At 34.3% G+C, this 17,815-nt stretch overlaps 6 protein-coding genes across 9 annotated transcripts; all 6 read left to right on the top strand.

Annotated features, from left to right (window-relative positions):
- Positions 1-195: 195 nt before the first annotated feature.
- Positions 196-2,251, top strand: K07F5.12 (Transmembrane protein 144 homolog). Its single transcript, NM_069368.4, has 5 exons — positions 196-328; positions 377-573; positions 1,350-1,621; positions 1,668-1,918; positions 1,962-2,251. The coding sequence occupies exons 1-5, from the start codon at positions 202-204 to the stop codon at positions 2,168-2,170; spliced, it is 1,056 nt and encodes a 351-aa protein (NP_501769.1). The 5' UTR covers positions 196-201; the 3' UTR covers positions 2,171-2,251.
- A 420-nt stretch (positions 2,252-2,671) lies between these two features.
- On the top strand, positions 2,672-6,303 carry npp-1 (Nucleoporin Nup54 alpha-helical domain-containing protein). Of its 3 annotated transcripts, NM_069369.6 has the most exons (10): positions 2,672-2,773; positions 2,822-2,925; positions 3,006-3,110; positions 3,782-4,051; positions 4,290-4,471; positions 4,528-4,707; positions 4,758-5,151; positions 5,246-5,424; positions 5,475-5,672; positions 5,720-6,295. In NM_069369.6, exons 1-10 carry the CDS (start codon positions 2,676-2,678, stop codon positions 5,927-5,929), a joined length of 1,920 nt encoding a protein of 639 aa, NP_501770.1. In that variant the 5' UTR covers positions 2,672-2,675; the 3' UTR covers positions 5,930-6,295. The 3 variants fall into 3 exon arrangements, with proteins under 3 accessions (NP_501770.1, NP_501771.1, NP_001379121.1); NM_069370.5 differs by lacking the exon at positions 3,782-4,051 and having other exon boundaries at positions 5,720-6,296; NM_001392375.1 differs by having other exon boundaries at positions 2,678-2,773; positions 3,006-4,051; positions 5,720-6,303.
- Positions 6,304-6,404: 101 nt separating this feature from the next.
- K07F5.14 (NUC153 domain-containing protein) lies at positions 6,405-8,251 on the top strand. The gene is made up of 5 exons (NM_069372.7): positions 6,405-6,632; positions 6,747-6,855; positions 6,908-7,401; positions 7,451-7,774; positions 8,060-8,251. The coding sequence occupies exons 1-5, from the start codon at positions 6,408-6,410 to the stop codon at positions 8,174-8,176; spliced, it is 1,269 nt and encodes a 422-aa protein (NP_501773.1). The 5' UTR covers positions 6,405-6,407; the 3' UTR covers positions 8,177-8,251.
- A 111-nt stretch (positions 8,252-8,362) lies between these two features.
- Positions 8,363-9,168, top strand: K07F5.16 (J domain-containing protein). 2 transcript variants are annotated; one of them, NM_001028100.4, is made up of 4 exons: positions 8,363-8,459; positions 8,508-8,609; positions 8,672-8,791; positions 8,895-9,066. In NM_001028100.4, the coding sequence occupies exons 1-4, from the start codon at positions 8,379-8,381 to the stop codon at positions 9,057-9,059; spliced, it is 468 nt and encodes a 155-aa protein (NP_001023271.1). In that variant the 5' UTR covers positions 8,363-8,378; the 3' UTR covers positions 9,060-9,066. The 2 variants fall into 2 exon arrangements, with proteins under 2 accessions (NP_001023271.1, NP_001360361.1); NM_001372908.2 differs by having other exon boundaries at positions 8,365-8,459; positions 8,508-8,791; positions 8,895-9,168.
- Positions 9,169-9,261: 93 nt separating this feature from the next.
- K07F5.22 (Protein kish) lies at positions 9,262-10,118 on the top strand. Its single transcript, NM_001383171.2, has 3 exons — positions 9,262-9,304; positions 9,357-9,487; positions 9,888-10,118. Exons 1-3 carry the CDS (start codon positions 9,298-9,300, stop codon positions 9,969-9,971), a joined length of 222 nt encoding a protein of 73 aa, NP_001370130.1. The 5' UTR covers positions 9,262-9,297; the 3' UTR covers positions 9,972-10,118.
- On the top strand, positions 9,262-10,324 carry K07F5.15 (Leydig cell tumor 10 kDa protein homolog). The gene is made up of 4 exons (NM_001383172.2): positions 9,262-9,304; positions 9,357-9,487; positions 9,888-10,117; positions 10,166-10,324. The coding sequence occupies exons 3-4, from the start codon at positions 9,977-9,979 to the stop codon at positions 10,262-10,264; spliced, it is 240 nt and encodes a 79-aa protein (NP_001370890.1). The 5' UTR covers positions 9,262-9,304; positions 9,357-9,487; positions 9,888-9,976; the 3' UTR covers positions 10,265-10,324.
- Positions 10,325-17,815: the final 7,491 nt, after the last annotated feature.

A 17,815-nucleotide genomic window follows, 5' to 3' on the forward strand; every position in this document is an offset into this window, starting at 1 on the left:
TGTAGTTTTATAGTAAAAAAGACTGTAGAACTACTAATAATACTAGTTATTATTAGTACAATTCTTTCTCTTTCTCAGATTTTATTGCAAAATAATTGTAGTGTACAATCAACTAGGTTGTTAGATTCAACAATTTGTTTGAAATTCTACAATTCAAACATTTGTAATTATCATGTGTAACGCAAAAACTTTTAGGTAACAATGAGCTCTACCGTAGCTCCTACGGTAGATACTTCACTTCAAATCGTCGGATACGTGGCACTTCTTCTTTCTTGCTGCGCTTTTGGAACAATGTTTGTTCCATTGAGAAGAAGAAATTGTAAGGATGGTGAGTATATTTTGGATTATAGAAACTTTTTTAAGTCGAAATTTTCAGGATTTTTTGTCCAGTGGATTGAATGTGGAGTTGTATTCATTGTCGGTTGCATCTTCTACGCAGCACGTGGATTTCCAAAATTCGAGCCAATTGCGTGTATTGGAGGATTTCTTTATGCAACTGGAAATGTATTCAGTGTGCCAATTGTTGAAGGAATTGGGATGGGAGTTGGATTCTTGATTTGGACTAGTCTTCAGGTTTTTATTTCATTTTATAACTTGTCGCAGGGGCTGGAACTTTTGAAAACCAAAAAAAAGTGTTGGAACAAAAAATATCGGAGGAAAAATTATGAAAACCGCCATAGACGTAGAATTCAACCCACGATAGAATTTTTCTGCGACAGAATTACAGTTGATTTCAAGAAAACCAAAAAATGTTGAAAAAAAAGAGACCCGAAGAACTCGGGGGATGTCCAACTGGGGGGATTACCAACTCGGGGGATTGGCCCCGCCCACAGAACCGTGGCTTGCAATACGCCCATTTTTGCAACTGAATTTTTGCAACTAAAATTATTTTTTCTTGTTAATTCTCGCTCTATTGAGAAAAATACAGTTTTAAAACCGTGCGGCAGTTGCAGAAATGGGCGTATTGCAAGCCACGGTTCTGTGGGCGGGGCCAATCCCCCGAGTTGGTAATCCCCCCAGTTGGACATCCCACGAGTTCTTCGGGTCTCAAAAAAAAGGTTTTTCAAAATAATTTTAATCTAAAATTATTTCTTGAATACTTATTTGTGGCATGAATTTCAATTGAATACTATCAGAGGTTTTGGAAATGTGATACAATTTTTTTGGTTTTCAAAATTTCCAGCAATTGCGCCCATACCGTCTACCTCGTTATTTTCGGAATTTTGGCGGGAAGACGCAGATTGCCTCAAAATGCAGGCAGGCGTTTTGTGTCTACGCGGAAAGCTTACTCTGAAACATACTGAAACTACTACTACTACTCTGAAACTACTCTGAAACTCTTCTTTAAGATTATTGTCGGATGGGGAGTGGCAAGATTCGGGCTGTTCCAATGGATTGCCCCGCAGAATGTGAAAAATGATGTGTTGAACTATATTGGAATTGCATTGACAATCGTGAGTGGAGTTCTTTTGATATTCGTGAAACACGTGGAAACGGAGCCAGAAAATGAATATGATGTGACCAGCAAGGAAATGGAACATCAAGAAGAGATTGAGCAAAGACTCAGCAATTCAGAAAGAGATTCTTCATTTGATATGGCTGGTTTGGCAAAGAAATTACCGTTCGTTGGGCATGCTTAGAAATTTAAAAAAAAAACGAATTTTCAGTTATATCCTTATGGCAATGGTTCTTGCGTGTCTACATGGTTTGATGATGTCACCGATTGAATATTTGAAGCAACAGAATCCACCAACTGATAGTTTCCAAGTGTTTGACTATATTTTCCCATTCTACACATCAGTATTCCTCTTCTCTACACTGTATTTCTTCGCGTATTGTGTAATTTTGCGTCGAAAAGCCTACGTGGAAAGGAATTTGATAATTCCATCGATTGGGTACGGTATTTTATGGACTACAGGTAAGAGATGCGTGGTCGATTGTTCAAATGTTTAGTTCTTCAGGAATGACACTTTGGTTTGTCTCCAGTGATAAATTATCTCAAGTTGTTGCCTATCCATGTACCGCCCGTCTTCCACCGTTAATTAGTGGAGCTCTTGATGTATTTGTATTCAAGAGTATTCAAGGAACCCGATCATATGCTACGTTGGCAATTTCTTCTGTTATTGGTGTCATTTCGGTGATTATGATTGCTTTGTCTAATCAGATTTAATTAGAACAGAACCGAACGATTTATTGATCTCATCTCAAAATGTTGTATTATATTTGAAATAAAGTATTATTCGTATCGTTTAAACGATCGTTTGGTTTAAAAAAAAAATTTTTCAACAAAACAACTGGAAATCTAAAGAAGTTACTATTGATATCTTTTATATCGAAATTCAATTTAAGAATTCTTGATTAAAATGAGTTATCAAATTTTCGCAAAATACGAAGTAACTGAATACCTGAAACATGCATTTCTTTTCACGGTTGAATGTTCTTCGGAATATGTATTCTTTCATCTTCGAGGAGGGTGCCAGCAAACGCGCCCCTTCGTACACAGACAAAATTCGAAAAAATTTGCACGCCAAAGCGTCCCCAAAAATCGATTTAATTCGGCTCATTGTCTTATTTATATTATTATTTTCATTCTAGAATTCTCGCATTAACTACATATGTGTTCTTTTTCTTCTCACAAGCCCCATTTCTCTTAAAAATCGTTTGTTTTCAGCGAAATGTCACTTTTCGGGTCATCTACTCCCCAAAAACAGGCATTTACGTTTCCAACGCCGAATGCTCCAACAACATCGTCTGGAACTTTGTTTGGAAGCACGTTAGTATTTTAAGAAGTATTATTTTTATACAAAAATATTATTTTCAGAACGCCATCAAAGCCTCTGTTCGGTTCAACTGCTCAGGCTTCATCAACGCCTTCGCTTTTTGGAACAACAAATACCTCTACTCCTTCTGGAGGATTGTTTGGAAGTAAGTTTGATATTTTTACTTTTACACAACTTACTTCGTAATCAAAGTTGCATTTTAAACCGAAATATATTAAATTTCAGAGACAGGCACTTCAACTACTACCACTTCAACTGCTGGAACTTTGTTTGGTGCTGCTCCAACCACTTCAACAGCTACTCCAAGTCTTTTCGGTGCTTCTACAACCGGTAAGCTACTCAAAATTATCGATATTTTCGGTCACTTCTACTTAGTTTATACTATTAGCTGTTGTGTGGTCTCGTTGAGAGAAAAGCTAGACAATGATAAGGAGGGGAAATCGATAAATCATATTGATCGAAGTAATACATTTTGGACCAAAAAATTATATTCTAAATTCCAGCAACAAATGAATGAAAAAAGAAAATAGACTCAATATATTTTTTGATCTGACAAATTATTTGACCTACCAAGGTTCTACTTCTGTGATTTGCGCTTAATTTTTATTCAAAATTGTTATTTCTCTCCTATCGCTCTACTTCTCTCGTCGTCATTGTGTTCGTTACCTTCACTTTTCTCTGTCGTGGTCGGTGTCGTGCGGATTTCTTTGCCTGTTCTTCTATCACCCGTGTTGCTCTTTGCTACTCGTTTTCTTCGTCTCGAGCGTCTGCAGAAATGTTTGCCCGACGTGGGGGCATCACCGGAATCAAAGCAGAAGACATGCCGAAGAATCTTCCAAATCTTCCCGATTTACCTACGACATCAGCATCTCAAGCTCCAGCCCCAGCAACCCAGAATGTTAGTTCACCAGCCCGTCGCAATTTGTTTGGAGCACCCAATGACGCTAACCGCACGCTTTTCACAAATTCTCCGGCATCTGGAACCACTTCTGGAACTTCAGGACTCTTCGGAACATCATCAACGACATCTGGAGGTCTCGGCGGTATTGGATCCACACAACAAACTGCCAAATCACCCGTTGCCACAAGATTGGCAGCATTCAAATCAGGAACTTTGGGGGCTGGTAGTCTTTCTGGTAATACTCCAACATCTTTTGCCACACCATCTGCGTTACCAGGAACTAATGCCCCACAGTCATCTTTTCTATCACCGGCAAACAACTTGAATGTGGCTCCAGCAGCTTATCGTCCTCCCTACTCAACATTTGGAGGTTGGTATTCATCAACTTTGTATTAGCTTTTCATATTTCTAGAATTGAGTAGACTTGGTGGGTCAGATCAAAAACCGAATAAAAAAAAAAAAAACTAAACCTAATATTAAATCTTAAAAATAATTAATTTAGATATGTCTAATTAGCTTTAAAACATTGCTTCAAGTATTTTATCGTGAATCTGGAATATAATTGTCTAATTAACGAACTTTGATAATTTTGATGGCTCAATTTTCAGGATCGACCCCATTCGGAGCAGCGTCGACTGGAACAGCCGCGGGATCAACGCTTTTTGGATCGAGTACTGCAAAGCCAGCTACAGGCGGATTTTTTGGTTCCAGCTCAGGGTCTACTCTTGGTGGTCTTGGAGCAACTCAACAACAACAACAGCCTGTTGTTCAGCAGCAACAAGTTATTCAGGTAATTAAATGAATCTTAAGAATATCTGAGCGCTTTTCCAAATAAAATTTTTTCAGCAGTATCACCCATTTGTGAAAGCTGTCGGAGATCCAAAGCTCTTTGGAAATGATAATGATGGAGTTGTTGCTAAGTTGAATCAAGTTGCTGCCGGTTTGGGTGTCGGAAAAGCTCCATACAAAGATGGAAATCAGCTTCTATCGTTTTCAATGGAAGGAAACTTGTTTGAACGATTTGTTGTAAGTTTATTTTATAAATCACTGAAAACTTGCACAGTGTCACGTTTCAGGGAATCGGATACAATCGTATTTCGGAGCGAACCGACGATGAGGGATTTGTAACTTTGGTGCTGCGTCATCCTATTACAAACTTGAACACAGAAGAACGCCGTGACAAAATTCTTGAAATTATCAAAGCTATTCTTGGTGGCGGACCAAATGTAGAAGTTCGATATGCTCCTGGTACTTCGATGAGAACACTTTCTGATGGATGCACAGAAATCTGTATTATCGCCAAAGAAGGCGGATTTGTTGCAGGAGCTATTAAACTTGCTCAAATCCTCAATGATGCTCCAAAAATGACCCAATTAGAATCGCAGTTGCAAGTGGATAAAACAAGGGTTCTTCCTAAAGTTGGAATGTCGAAAGCACAAAGAGATAGATATTTGGAGACAGTTCCTGATGGTTAGTTTACTCGTTATTTTTACTATGTTTATCATTTATTAACAAAGATTTTCGTTTTCCTCCCTCGCATTGTATCAAATTTCATTCATTTCAGGAATCGATGAGCGTATTTGGAGACAAGCAATCAAAGAAAACCCAGCTCCAAACAAACTTCTTCCTGTTCCAGTACGTGGATGGGAAGCATTAAGAGACAGACAGAAGGCTCAAGTTGGCGAGTCGAAACTATTCCACGAGGCAATTAATGCATTGGGAAATCGTGTTGAAGAAGCTAATGTAAGTTGTTATAACTTGATGAAAGTTTACAAATGTCATACATATTTCAGCATGAACATGCAGATGCAGTTGTTAAGATGGAGATTATTCGTAATCGCCATAAAACTCTCTCGTACAGAATTGTTCGTGTTATGCTTGCACAATGGATTGTATCAAGATATTCACGTCAAATTGACACTGATGAGGATGTAATTGAAGCTAAAGCTGATACACTTCTTGCCCAAATGAATCGTCATAATCAAGTGAAGGTGAGAAAAAATTATGATTTAATTTTGTATAAAACAATTAATTTCAGTTTTATGTCGACAAATTCTACGAGATTTTGGAATCAAAACCGGATAAACTTCAAGAATCAATGTGGAAAATGTTTGATATGACAATTGAAGATGAACACTATGCTCGTAGAGTGCTTACCAAATTTGTTAATATTTGCTCTGGCCTTTACGAGTCAACACATCAACAAATCGAAAGTCTTGAAGCTTGTAGAAGGGCTCTAGAAGGATAATTTATTTTTTAGAAAAGATTTTCTGAAAATCTTTTTTTCAGATTTTCTCGTATTAATTTAAAAATTCGCTCATTTCTTTTGTATCATCATTATTTTCTTTCAAACTCTGACAGGTTTCTGGTTATTTCTGTTTCGACCTAAGATGTGTGGCAGAAAATTGTTTTTAAAACTTATACATATTGAGCAAAAAAGCTCGCTTTTTTCTATGTTCGCCTGTCATCACGAGTACATTTTTTCATAAAATATGCCTCATTCTTGGTTGTAACTGTTGATCTGACCTCCTCAAATTGTTAATTGTCTTATTTCACACACTGTTTAATAGATTGAATTAATTCATCTCAAACTTCTATCTAGAATAAATTTGATCTCCATTTTTCTGTTTGAGTTTTGTCAAATAACGGTTGTCTCCCGTTCGAATTTCTGCGATTTTCAAATAATTAGAATCACATAAAAACTATTGCAAAATGTATCTCAGAAAATGGACGATGAAGACAATGATGAAAAGAGACGTCAACGTTCAGATGAAGCTCGTCGAGCCGCGATGAGGCAAAAAATTCAAGATCAGAGAGAAAGAGATCGTCAAATTGCTGCTGACATTGCTAATGTTGACAAAAAAACGACAAAACGCATTGTATTTGAAGATTCGGATGATGGGGATGATCAGGATGAAGAAACAGAAAAAACAGCCGCGAATGGTGAAAAGGTTGGAAGTTTTTCAATTTTTTGAGATAAAAATCTCTTATAACAGCAATTGCCCGATTTCATAAAGTTGTTTGCTGTAAAGACAATACTCGTAAACTAAGTTGGAATAATTCAGAAAACCTCGCGCAGTTCAAAACGTCCAAAACTCTTCGATTCTGAAGATGAAAACGATAAAGATGAGGAGGAAGATTTTGAAATCAAAAATAGACACTCTGGTCCTAAAGGTATTGTCTAAAATTAAAATAAATTAAACCAAAACTATTTTTCAATTTTTAGGCGAAAAGCTGATGCACCTAGAATCACGTTTCAATAGTGATCCCCGATTCAAATTGGACGACAAGTTTGCAGAAAGTGATTCTGATGAAGATGGAAATATGGAGCAGAGCTCGGAAAAGCAAGAAATGAAATTAGAAAAAGATAAAAATCGAGAACTTTTGTCTAAAATTCTAGGAAAAAGTGTCGAAGAGAAAAAACCAAATACTATAGAGTCTTCAACACTTAAAGCTCGACCATTCACTCGTTTCGATCCTGAAAATCCTGAGCATTTGGAATGGATGAAAGCTTTTGAAGCTTCGAAAAATCCACAAAAAGTCAAGAAAACTGAAGAAAGTACAAATTCGGACGAAGATGGGAATGGAAGTGACGAAGGAGACGAAGATTCAACTGAAAAGAAAAAGGAAGAAGTCGTTGAAAAAGACGAGGAAAGCGGTGATGAGAGCTTTGAGAAAGCTGAAATCTTTTTCAAAATGGATGACGCGTTTTCAGCTGAAGTGAGTTTTCAACAAAAAAAAACATTTTTCACACAAAAATTATTTTCAGATGAAAGAACGAAAAGATGGTGATGATCCGTCAACTGGAGGTTTCTCTTTTTTATCAATGATTGGAAGAAAATATGATGACGAAGCAGTTGAAGATGATGGAGAAAATTTAAAGAAAATAGAACCAACACAAAGTAAAGCCGAACCGTCTGGAAATGTTGACAAAATCGAAAAATCTCTACTCAAAGTGAAAGTTAGCACAAAGTTTTTCGTCGATCCTCTGTCGGATGAAAAAATCAAAAGTTTAGCGGCTAATTTCAGAAGAACTCAAACAGTGGAGAAAGTTATTGATAAATGGGCACCTCATCGAGATGCTATTTTCAAGGTGAGTAGTTTTTTTTTTGAGCCTGACCGACTATTGAGCTCTGTTTTATTATTTCAAGCGAGTCTTAATACAAAAAAGATTTCAAATTGTTTTGATTCAGAAAGTTATACCAATTTCCAGTATGATCAAATAAGTCCACCATCTTAATAAATAACAAAATTTTCCCTAACTGTCTGATTCTCGTTACGCATACACAATCTCATTCTCAATCTTTTTGCGGAAAAGTGTCATTATTAATCGATTTTTCTTTCTTCTTCCAATATAAATTATTCATACATTTTTTAGCTCTGGAAGAAACAACGTCGTGATGCAGTAAAAAAGCAGAAAGATTCATTTTTCACAAATGGAAAACGAAAACGGAAAGCTGATACAGGAAACGAAGATGCTCCTGAGACTGCGTGAAATGTTCAAGATCTAATAGTTATTCAATTGTTCGTTGTTGTTTTTGTTGATTTTCAAATGTTTGTTATAGTAAATACATATTTTCAAATGTTTTGATTTTTTTGAAAACTTACTCTGGTTTAATTTCCGATGAGAATACCTTTTACATTTTTTATGATAATTTTTGTTAAACTATCATAATATTTCAGAATTCTTCAGCGTAATGTCATTTTCGGATGTTTTGGATGCAAAACCAAAAGAGCCAAAGCTCTATCGATTGCTTGGGTGTGATGAAAGCTCTTCGGTAGGTTAAACTTTAAAATAATATTTTCATAATTTAAGTTATATTCAGATAGATCAAATAACTGCCGAATATCGGGCACGGGTTCGCGACTGCCATCCGGATAAAGTGAAGGAGCACAACACGAATTCGACTGAAAAATTCATGGAGCTACAGGGAAGTTTAATAAAATAAATTAATATCAATAAAACGCACAATAATTGTTGTTACCTCTTCAGAATGCATATTCTATTTTAACGAGTGATTCTCGTCGAAAAACTTACGATTCGTGGCTTCATTCCCCGTTTCCAGTTTCTTTTGAAGACTTCACAAAGTCTCAGGACACTTTTCAGATGGTAATTTTGGCTCCGATATGTGTTTTTGAGTTTTTTTGGTTCGGTCCTTGTGCTTTTTTGTTGAAACTTTTAATTCTATTTAAAAGAAAATAAAAAATTTCAGTCAACTCACTGGGCAGTTCCAAAATCTCAACCATCTATTGCAGCCAATCAACCAGAAAAGTTGTCTCAAAATTTTAAATCTGAAAAATCTGAAAAATCACGCTGGTCCGACGGTGATCGATATCAATCATCGATTGCCTCGGCTTTTAGAAATTATAAAGTTTAAACCTGAAATTTTTTGCCAAATTTAACACTCCAAAATAATATGAATATTTTCAAAACAATATTTGTATTTTATTCATTTATATCAATTCTTAATAAATGTTTATTGAATACTTCACCTCTACGTCTTTGTTCATATTTGTACCGTATAACTCGGTTTGATATTGTTTTTACGCTCATAATGAGTTTTCAAATTTGAATTTTAGACCTTTTTACTTGCCAGACGATTCTACAAGTTTTGTATGAACGGTGAGTTTCAGATTTCGATGGCTGACACAGCTCAATACGGTATAATTTTCAGTCTACTCGTTTGACGGTCTTGTCGTTGCTGCTCTATTATTCATCTGCACCTGTGCTTATTTGAAACGAGTTCCACGTGTTAGTAGCTGGCTGTTGTCTGAGAAGAAGGGATTCTTCGGAGTTTTTTATAAGGTAAAGATCAGGGCTAAATCCGAAAAAATAACTTTAAAAAAGGCCTTCGAAAAACTAAAACTTTTGCAAGTTAGAAACGTTATTATTTAATATTAGAATAAAAGCAAAAATATTTTAATTCCGTTCTAGTAGAGTGTGATTTTAAAAATTGATGATTGTTTCAGTTAGCGGGTTGACTAACATAGCTTTTTTTTTTTACATTTTTCGTCGTTTTCGCTCACTTTATTTTTGAAAATAGCAAAAAATAACATTTTCGTGAAAACAGTCTACTTTTGACTGTTTGTTTTCAAAATGTATGTGTTTGTCATATTTATATGACGATGAATGAGAAAAATGCTTATTTTCCCTGTAAATATTTCACTTGGAATAATTAGTGTCAAGATTTTATATTTGCTTTCAGGCTGCTGTAATTGGTGTCCGACTTCATTCTCTCGTTGCTCTTTCGTGTCTCTCTGCCGCCGTCTACGTTCTTTTCGTTCGCTAAAAACAATGGTTCAAGGAAAGCTCAAGCAAAAGACAGCCTTGCCAAAAGGTGTCAAACAAAAGGTTAAGAAGGCCAAGAATCCAGGACAACCAAAGAAGGGAAAATTCTTGCACATTGCTCCTAAGAAGGCTCATATCATTGAAGCAGTAAGTTTTTCTTGTGATCATTATCTTCATTTTATTTGTCATTTTCAGGAAAAAGTTGCTGCCCATGTCACCAAAGTCATCAACGACAAAAACGAGGAGATGGTGAAAGGCAGAGCTGATACTGCAGTTGGAAAAAATAAGAAGTGATTAAGTACTCTGGTTATATTAATTTACTGAATTTGTCTGTCCTTTGTTGAAAATAAACTTCTTTTTTGTGAACTAAATTTTAATTCCGCGAATGCATAAACTACGGTTCTCGTTACAATTGACACTTGAAAAGTGGATTGATCTAAATACCAAGAGGATCAATTTTTCAAGAAGTGCGCGCGTCCCACAAACCAATAAACCAATATATACTCTCGTCTACGCTGTCTTTATAACTTTTTGTTGATTTTCCGCCACCGCCTACGAAATCACTTTTTTGATGCTCTTTTGTTACGAACTTTATACCTGAAAAAGATTTTTATCGCGGTTGGGACGATCGAGTTCACAGTTTATTTTAATTTTATGTGTATCATCAGACGATCGCGGATTTGGTGACCAGTAATATATTCAAAAGTCTGTTGATTTTCTGAATTTTTGTTAACTTCGGTTTTTTCAAATAACGTCATTAAACGATCCATGTATTTTAAGCTTTCATTCTATGCCACTTTCTCTTTCAACAAATTACTTGAAATCGAACCATTCCTGAATCTTCATATTTTACCTGCGAATACCAGCTCCATGATCTACCGCCAAAATGCTGACCAACAGGTATTTGTAGGCAGGCATAAGATAGCCACATATTAGGTAGGCATAACTATAGGCAAGCCTTCGTACGAACCTCTCCTTATCGCTCGATCCTTGGAGCCGGTGGCAACCTCGTTTCCATCAGGGTGCCGATACTTTACTGCACTAAAACATAATTATGACATCACAATATGAAATACTACGCGTATACTACTGTTGTAGGACCAGAAGGACATGTCCTGCAGCAACTCGTGAAAAAACTGATCATGTTTTAAAAAAATTCTGATTTCGAATTCATCACCAAGCAACGTGGTTTTGTTTTGATCAAATTGAAAAGGCACGCTAGTTGTTCTTCTATTTTTAGAAATGAAAACTAGAGTGTAAACGATTGATATGGTATAGATCTTTGCGATCAAAAATAGTTTGTAGTATAGGTGGTTTTTATCTTTGTGCTACTACACCGAAACGTATGTCGTAATTATTATATTTTCGTGAAAAACTGAAACTTCACTTTAATGCTGTTTTCTGTGTGGGTCTTGCCACTATATTTGTTGTAGTGATCGTTAAAGGTGTGATGTTTGACAAAATCGGTCATTAGATGTCGAAATTGAAGTTAACGAAAATGGAAAGAGGTACCAGTTTGACAATTAAATATTCTGTGCCTATGTACGTACCGTATATCCTCTATTAGTTTTGCACCCCTTTGCTCAACTTTGGCAGCTCATATCTCAGTAGTCGTTTGTTCTAAAGAAAAGTTGTCAACTGATAACATATTTGTTAGATGTTTTTCTATAGTTTGTAGTTTGTTAATTATTTATATGTAAAACAAAATGAGATATGAACTGTCAAAGTTGAGCAAAGGGGTGCAAAACTAATAGAGGATATACGGTATGTAGAAATTATTTTTAGAAAGGATTAAAAAATTAAAAAATTTTTTTTTTTAAGGATTAAAAAATCCTTTTTTTTTTTTTTTTTTTTTTAGGATTTTTTAATCCTTTAAAATAAATTTGGAATATTTTTGTTCACTTAATGCCATGACCGAAAATTCTACAGTGCTGCAACCAAGCTGCCAAGAAGGCTAGGGAGGCGAGTGGAGAGGCGCCCCACGCCTCGCCTCAATGTCGTGAAAGTTTTAATGGCGATGTTTCAGTAAAATAATATAGAACTATAAAAGATTTTTCGTTTGTATATTTAGTTCCATCTTTTTCAAGTTTTTTGTTTTCAATTTTTAACTATTTTAATCCAATAGCTATCAAGTTGTTTAGGGGAAATCCCTTTTTCAGATCAATTCAACAGTTATCATGTCAACAACATGATGTACGCGGTGCAAATCATTGTTCGCTCACATTGAAAACACGTTTATCCATAGGAGGAGCGTCACTACGAGGTCATAATCTATCCCTTTACTTCTCGAAATCTCATTGAAAAACTGCACAAAGTTGAACACCATAAACATAATCACATGAGAAGAATCAAAAAGGAAGAGAAAACTCTAGAGAAGCAACATGCTGTCGACACGCTTCTTGATCATTCTGTGTGGCTGATTGGAATGAAAGAATGATATATCTTGTGATAGATTGGAACCGTTTATCTTTTTAACGAAGACAAACTTATAGAAGAGATTGTGAGACAAAAGAAGGATCGAAATGAAAAATAGAAGAAAAATAATTGAAAAAATGAGATGACATGTGATTATATTCTGCAAGAAATATTACCACAAAAACAATTTGCGAAAATCAGAGAACACGGAAAGGACATCTAATCACAATCATCCGATCATCTAAAACTTCACTAAAACAACCAAGTGAGCAGCAAAAATATGCTGAATGACATTGGTACCTAACTCGTTTCCCAGTGTCTCCCGACACAGTCTTTATGATATTAGCCAATTATTTTTGGGAATTCAACAAAAAAAAACAACTGTTGCAGGTTGTTTCAGTTTATATAAATTCTTGATTGGACTGACAGTAGCTTCCATTGCGGCTTAAAAGTTTGAAGAGTTTGGAGGATTCCATAAATACTTCCTGATACTTTTCAAAAAATACACCGACCATTTACCAAAAAATAATTTTCAGGCTGATTTTAAGCAGCTCTCCAAATACCTTAACCAACAAAAACTGTTCCTAGACCATTCAAGTATTTCTTTATATTTCTACACTACTTTTCAAATTGAATTTCATTAAAAAATATGAGAACAACATCTAGTAATCAACGATTTTGTAGAATTGCCAAAAAACCCATGGCCAAGTAACACTTATAGAAGATTTAGTTTTAACCAAGTTTTATATTTTTTGGCACTGCACAAGACTTACAAAACCCAAAATATAAGTACAAAAACTGCTCAACTGGCTTCATCTCAACAAGTGAGTCCAAAACCTAGCTTATATAAATGAGAAAATGGCCGGCCAATCAACAGAATGATGGGCGTGTTCCACAGTGCGAAAAACAAAATTTCTACCAATTTTAATATTACAAAAATAGAGTGTTCAAAGTCGAAACGTAGTATTTCCAAGTATTCAATCAGACGTATGATTTGGTAAATGGAAAACTATGTAAAGCTCAAAAATGTTATAAAGTTCGGAAGTAACTGAAATAAAATTTAGAAAAAAAATTTCTGAGTAGACTTCTGGATTTGTAGAAATCCCTACATACCTTTGCTGAAGAACCTTCTTGTAACTTAAAGTTCGACCCTTAAAAAAAGTGTAGTTTGGTGTGTAATGGATGCAATCAATACTTTAAAAACTTTTTTTCCGAACTTCGCACCTGTCCATCAAAAGTACTTGAGCAAATAAAGAGCCACACCAATGTCATACTTTTTCACCCCGAAGGTCAAAAAAAATTAACAAAAAAGTGACCATATCGGTTTGTAGCGCAAAAAGTAAACATTGACCTAACTATTTTATTATTTGAATAAAAAGACTAAGATGAGAATGATGAGGACAAATAAATAGGCAACAGTAGTTAAAAAGAAACATTTCATTTTTTATGGAAACTTAGAGAAATTAGAAATATCTACGCACGCGTTAGTGGCTCATTCGGCTCAAAAAAACACTAAAGACCTTATCGTTTTTTTTCTCGTCGGTGATCTGTTTGTTTTCATGTCCTGTGTAATCAAATAGAATTTTAGATCAAAAGTGCAAAAACACTCATAAATGTATACCCTCTTCTTGCCCCGAGGTTCTCCTTGGATTTAACAATATTACCAAAGAACTATTTAAAGCTATATGTTTTTTTAATCGAAATACCACAATCATATTATTTATAATGGTGCCCATAATTCCCATTGAAACCTAAACGTTCATTAAAATAATGTTACTACCAAATTACAGTTTTTAAGTTCTCTATGATAAACTTTTTTTAGTTAAACTTTTTTATTTGTTGGAAAATAATAATAAAAAACTATAAATTTCGATATTCAGCGGCAACTTCCTTTCTATTCATTTAGAAATTCTTGTTTGCCAATTTGCAGAAAGTTATCAGGTGTTTTCAACATATTTCTGTTTCTTTGAGTTTACCTCAACAACAATTTGGAAAATTTTTTAAATTTCCTGACAATTTATCGATCTCTAGCACCTCCGTGGTAATTTTCTGAAATATGTTTTTAAACTTTTTCATTGATGAATGCCACGGTACAATGTGTATGCATAATTTTGACAACACAACATGGAGCAGAATTAATTTTAATTTTTTTAATTAATTTTAAGTCGAGCAATGCTAGTTTATACATATTTTTAGCCAACTACGTTTTGAGAGTATATCTTTTTCTGAAGTAATGGGTGAACTTATAACAATGAAAATACCTTTTCTGAAACAGTAAATTTATTTTTAGAATTAACCATGTAAACTATATAATTATCATCTTCACAAAAATACGGTAGATTTTTTTTGAAATATTTGTTATTTGAAAACAAATGTGTCTGCACTATTGAAAACGAGTATCCAGTACATTCTCGAAAACCGGATACTCAAAAGATTCGTTCGATCTGTTTTTGAGATTCTTTTTGCAAAAATTAAATGCAAAGCAGAGACGGCCAAAGATTCTAATTCGTTGGCTACATTTGCACTTTTATTTGATATTTGAAATCCGCCAAGAGGTAGAAAGAAAGTGACCCCACAGCCAACAAAAACGGCGTCGTTTATGCTCTGATTTAGGTTTCTACGCCTATGGTAGCACAATGCAGACCTTTCTGAATCCACAGAGCTCAAGTTTTTTAAAGATCTTCCCTAGTTTGAGCGAGAAAAATAATCATTATTTCAATTTGACAAGTTCAGATTATACATATTACTTTATTGAATTATTAATACCTTAGATCCTAGCACTTCCTTAATGATATGTTTTTTGTGAGAGCCTACATTTAATCATCACAAATCCTTATTTCATCCTCGTTCATAAGCTTTCCGCCCTATCAAGTATTCTCTTTCGTTTATTTGGCTACCGTTGGCTCAATCGTTTCGTTGATTTGTTGACTTTTCGCGCGTCGTTCGTATTCTATGTTCCGTTAAACCTTTTTCATTTTTGTTGGCTCGGTGCCTTCACATGTCCATATATTTCTTTATTTGTTGATGGATGAAAGATCAGAAAGAGTGAAGAAAGAAACTTTTGGGATCAGCAAAAACTGATCATTTCCCATATTATTTGCAATCCAAAGTTTACTATGAACTTTTTGAACAATCTCTGCAAACTAGGCCGGAAAAAGATTGTAATAATGTTATGTGTAGTCTCTGATAAGAGTTGCCAATAGACTAAAAAGTACTTAACGATAGTTTTAATTGAATTTTGCTCATAGAAATATTCTGTATGCAGCTAATGCAGCTAATAGATTGATTTCGATATTTATATTGAAGTTCATTATCAAAACAGTCTGCTCAAAATTGCAACACAAGTTCAATTGTTTCAAAAAAATTTTGAAAAAAAAAGCAACACAGATGTTAATTTAAAAAAACAATATATTCTCTTTTAGCGTAAATAAATCTGAAACTGTAAAAATAAGTGTTCAAAATAATATTCAATACACCCATCATATCAGACTTGTAACTAATTATTTTTAAAGCGGGATTAACTAAGCCGGATTCTTAGAGTCGAATTGCTGTATCATTATTAGTCCTACTTTTTCCGTTAGCTAAAATAAGTCTTGTAGTTTAAATTAGTTTGCCGTAAATGCAAGATTAATAGAGAAAATACCATGTTAATTCCAGATAAAAGCTCACATACGATTCGTATTTTTAAAAAATCAAGAGGTATATAAAAGAGCTCGTTTCCAAACGTTCTGAAAATTTTAACGTATAAAATTTAAATTTCATATTTAAATTCAACAAGTGGTATTCTGTCAAAATTTTGGAAGTCGACAAAAAGCGATGAATTTGTATTATTTAAATTTTAAATAGCTCGTTTCAATTAACTGCACATACTTAAACATTGACGAAATTCAACCCTACAACATTCGAAATTTTTGCAAAAAATATATTTTTTTTAATTTTGGCACTTGTCCAAAACTTTGATTTTGAAAGTCAAAACATTTTTTGGACTGTTCACTTTTGAAATTCGGGCATCTTAGAAGAATAGAAACAATTTGAAGCAATTTTCCCACTGGCTACTGGCAGTACTACAAAGCTTAAAATGCAGACCACATACCACAAATCAGAAAGGAACATAATGATCATTTGATCTATAAATGTCTTTTATGGTACAATATTTCCGTTTAAAACTTCATTGATCACCCTTTAATCTAATACAAAAATCAAAAGAATGGAATCCATTGGTACCTACTGAAGGCCACCGTACTCCTAAGGGGCAACAGATTAAATCTTGTTAGTGTCTGAGTCGACTTTAGCGGCAAATTCTAAAAAATGATCAAAGGTTTTCATTTTGTAGCAACCTGAAATACGTTGTTTATTTCTCTTGTAGAAAACTCTTAAAATAATTAGAATTTTTAAATAAAACTTGGAAATAAAAGTTTCAAAAACCGGATATTTCATAGCTTGTTTAGAGGGGTAAAAATCTAAAAGCGTACTTTGACCGTCAGACATATTTTTAATTTTTAAATTCAAGCAATATATCTTATTCTAAATTGGATTGTAAAATACTTCCCCGTGCTCTGTTCCCTTCTTTCATATTCAGTACATGTTCTTTTGCTCTTTTCTGGCTGAAAACAAAACACAAAACGTTCTTACAATCTTTGGTCATTCCTCTTATTTTCCATTCCTTTCCACGTCTCTCTACTATTGCACTCGCCCTTTTCTAGACTCTCTAGCTTTTTCACTATATTTCCGAAACGTTTGCACTTTTTGTTTTCGAGTTTTCTATATGTGCCTCCCATTTCGTCTGTGCTGACTGCCATACGCTAACGATAGTGTCCTTTTGGTTGTCTTCGGAAGAGGCAAATGGATAGTGTATTTGAAAGAAGAGAATTCTAAGAAAAAGAAGAGAGGGAAAGAAAGTACGATTTTCAGACAATCGATTGAGCTATTTTCAAGAGTGTATGACAAACAAATTTTAAATTTGATTTACTACTCTAGTTTTACAATTTTCCAGAACACATATACGGATTAAATCGACTTTTTATATATAATTTTTTTATCATCAAAGGTTCTAACTAAAATAATGAAAAGTGTAATAAAAATTAAGAAAAATTTATTTATTTAAAAAAACAACTAAAATGCTCTCCAAAAAATAAGCGGCCACCATGCACATCAAAAGTGCTACCACAATTTTTTTCTCACGGTGAGACCCATCTAAATAAACCCTTGAGCCTTATTGTGGGTGTTTCAGAAAACTTAAATATTTCGATATAAAAATAAAAAGGTTTCAAAGTAATGGCTTCTGGCAACTCGAGATACAAAGCAAATAAACCTCAACAGCAATGTTCAAAAGTACAACAAATCATCTCTCACTAAAGTGATTCCTATAAGTTTATAGATAAATAGTTGAAAATTTATTCGTTGATTTCATTAACTAAACGTCTGCTCACT

This window comes from Caenorhabditis elegans, chromosome IV (assembly GCF_000002985.6).
Source record: "Caenorhabditis elegans chromosome IV".
In the NCBI taxonomy this organism is placed as follows: domain Eukaryota; kingdom Metazoa; phylum Nematoda; class Chromadorea; order Rhabditida; family Rhabditidae; genus Caenorhabditis; species Caenorhabditis elegans.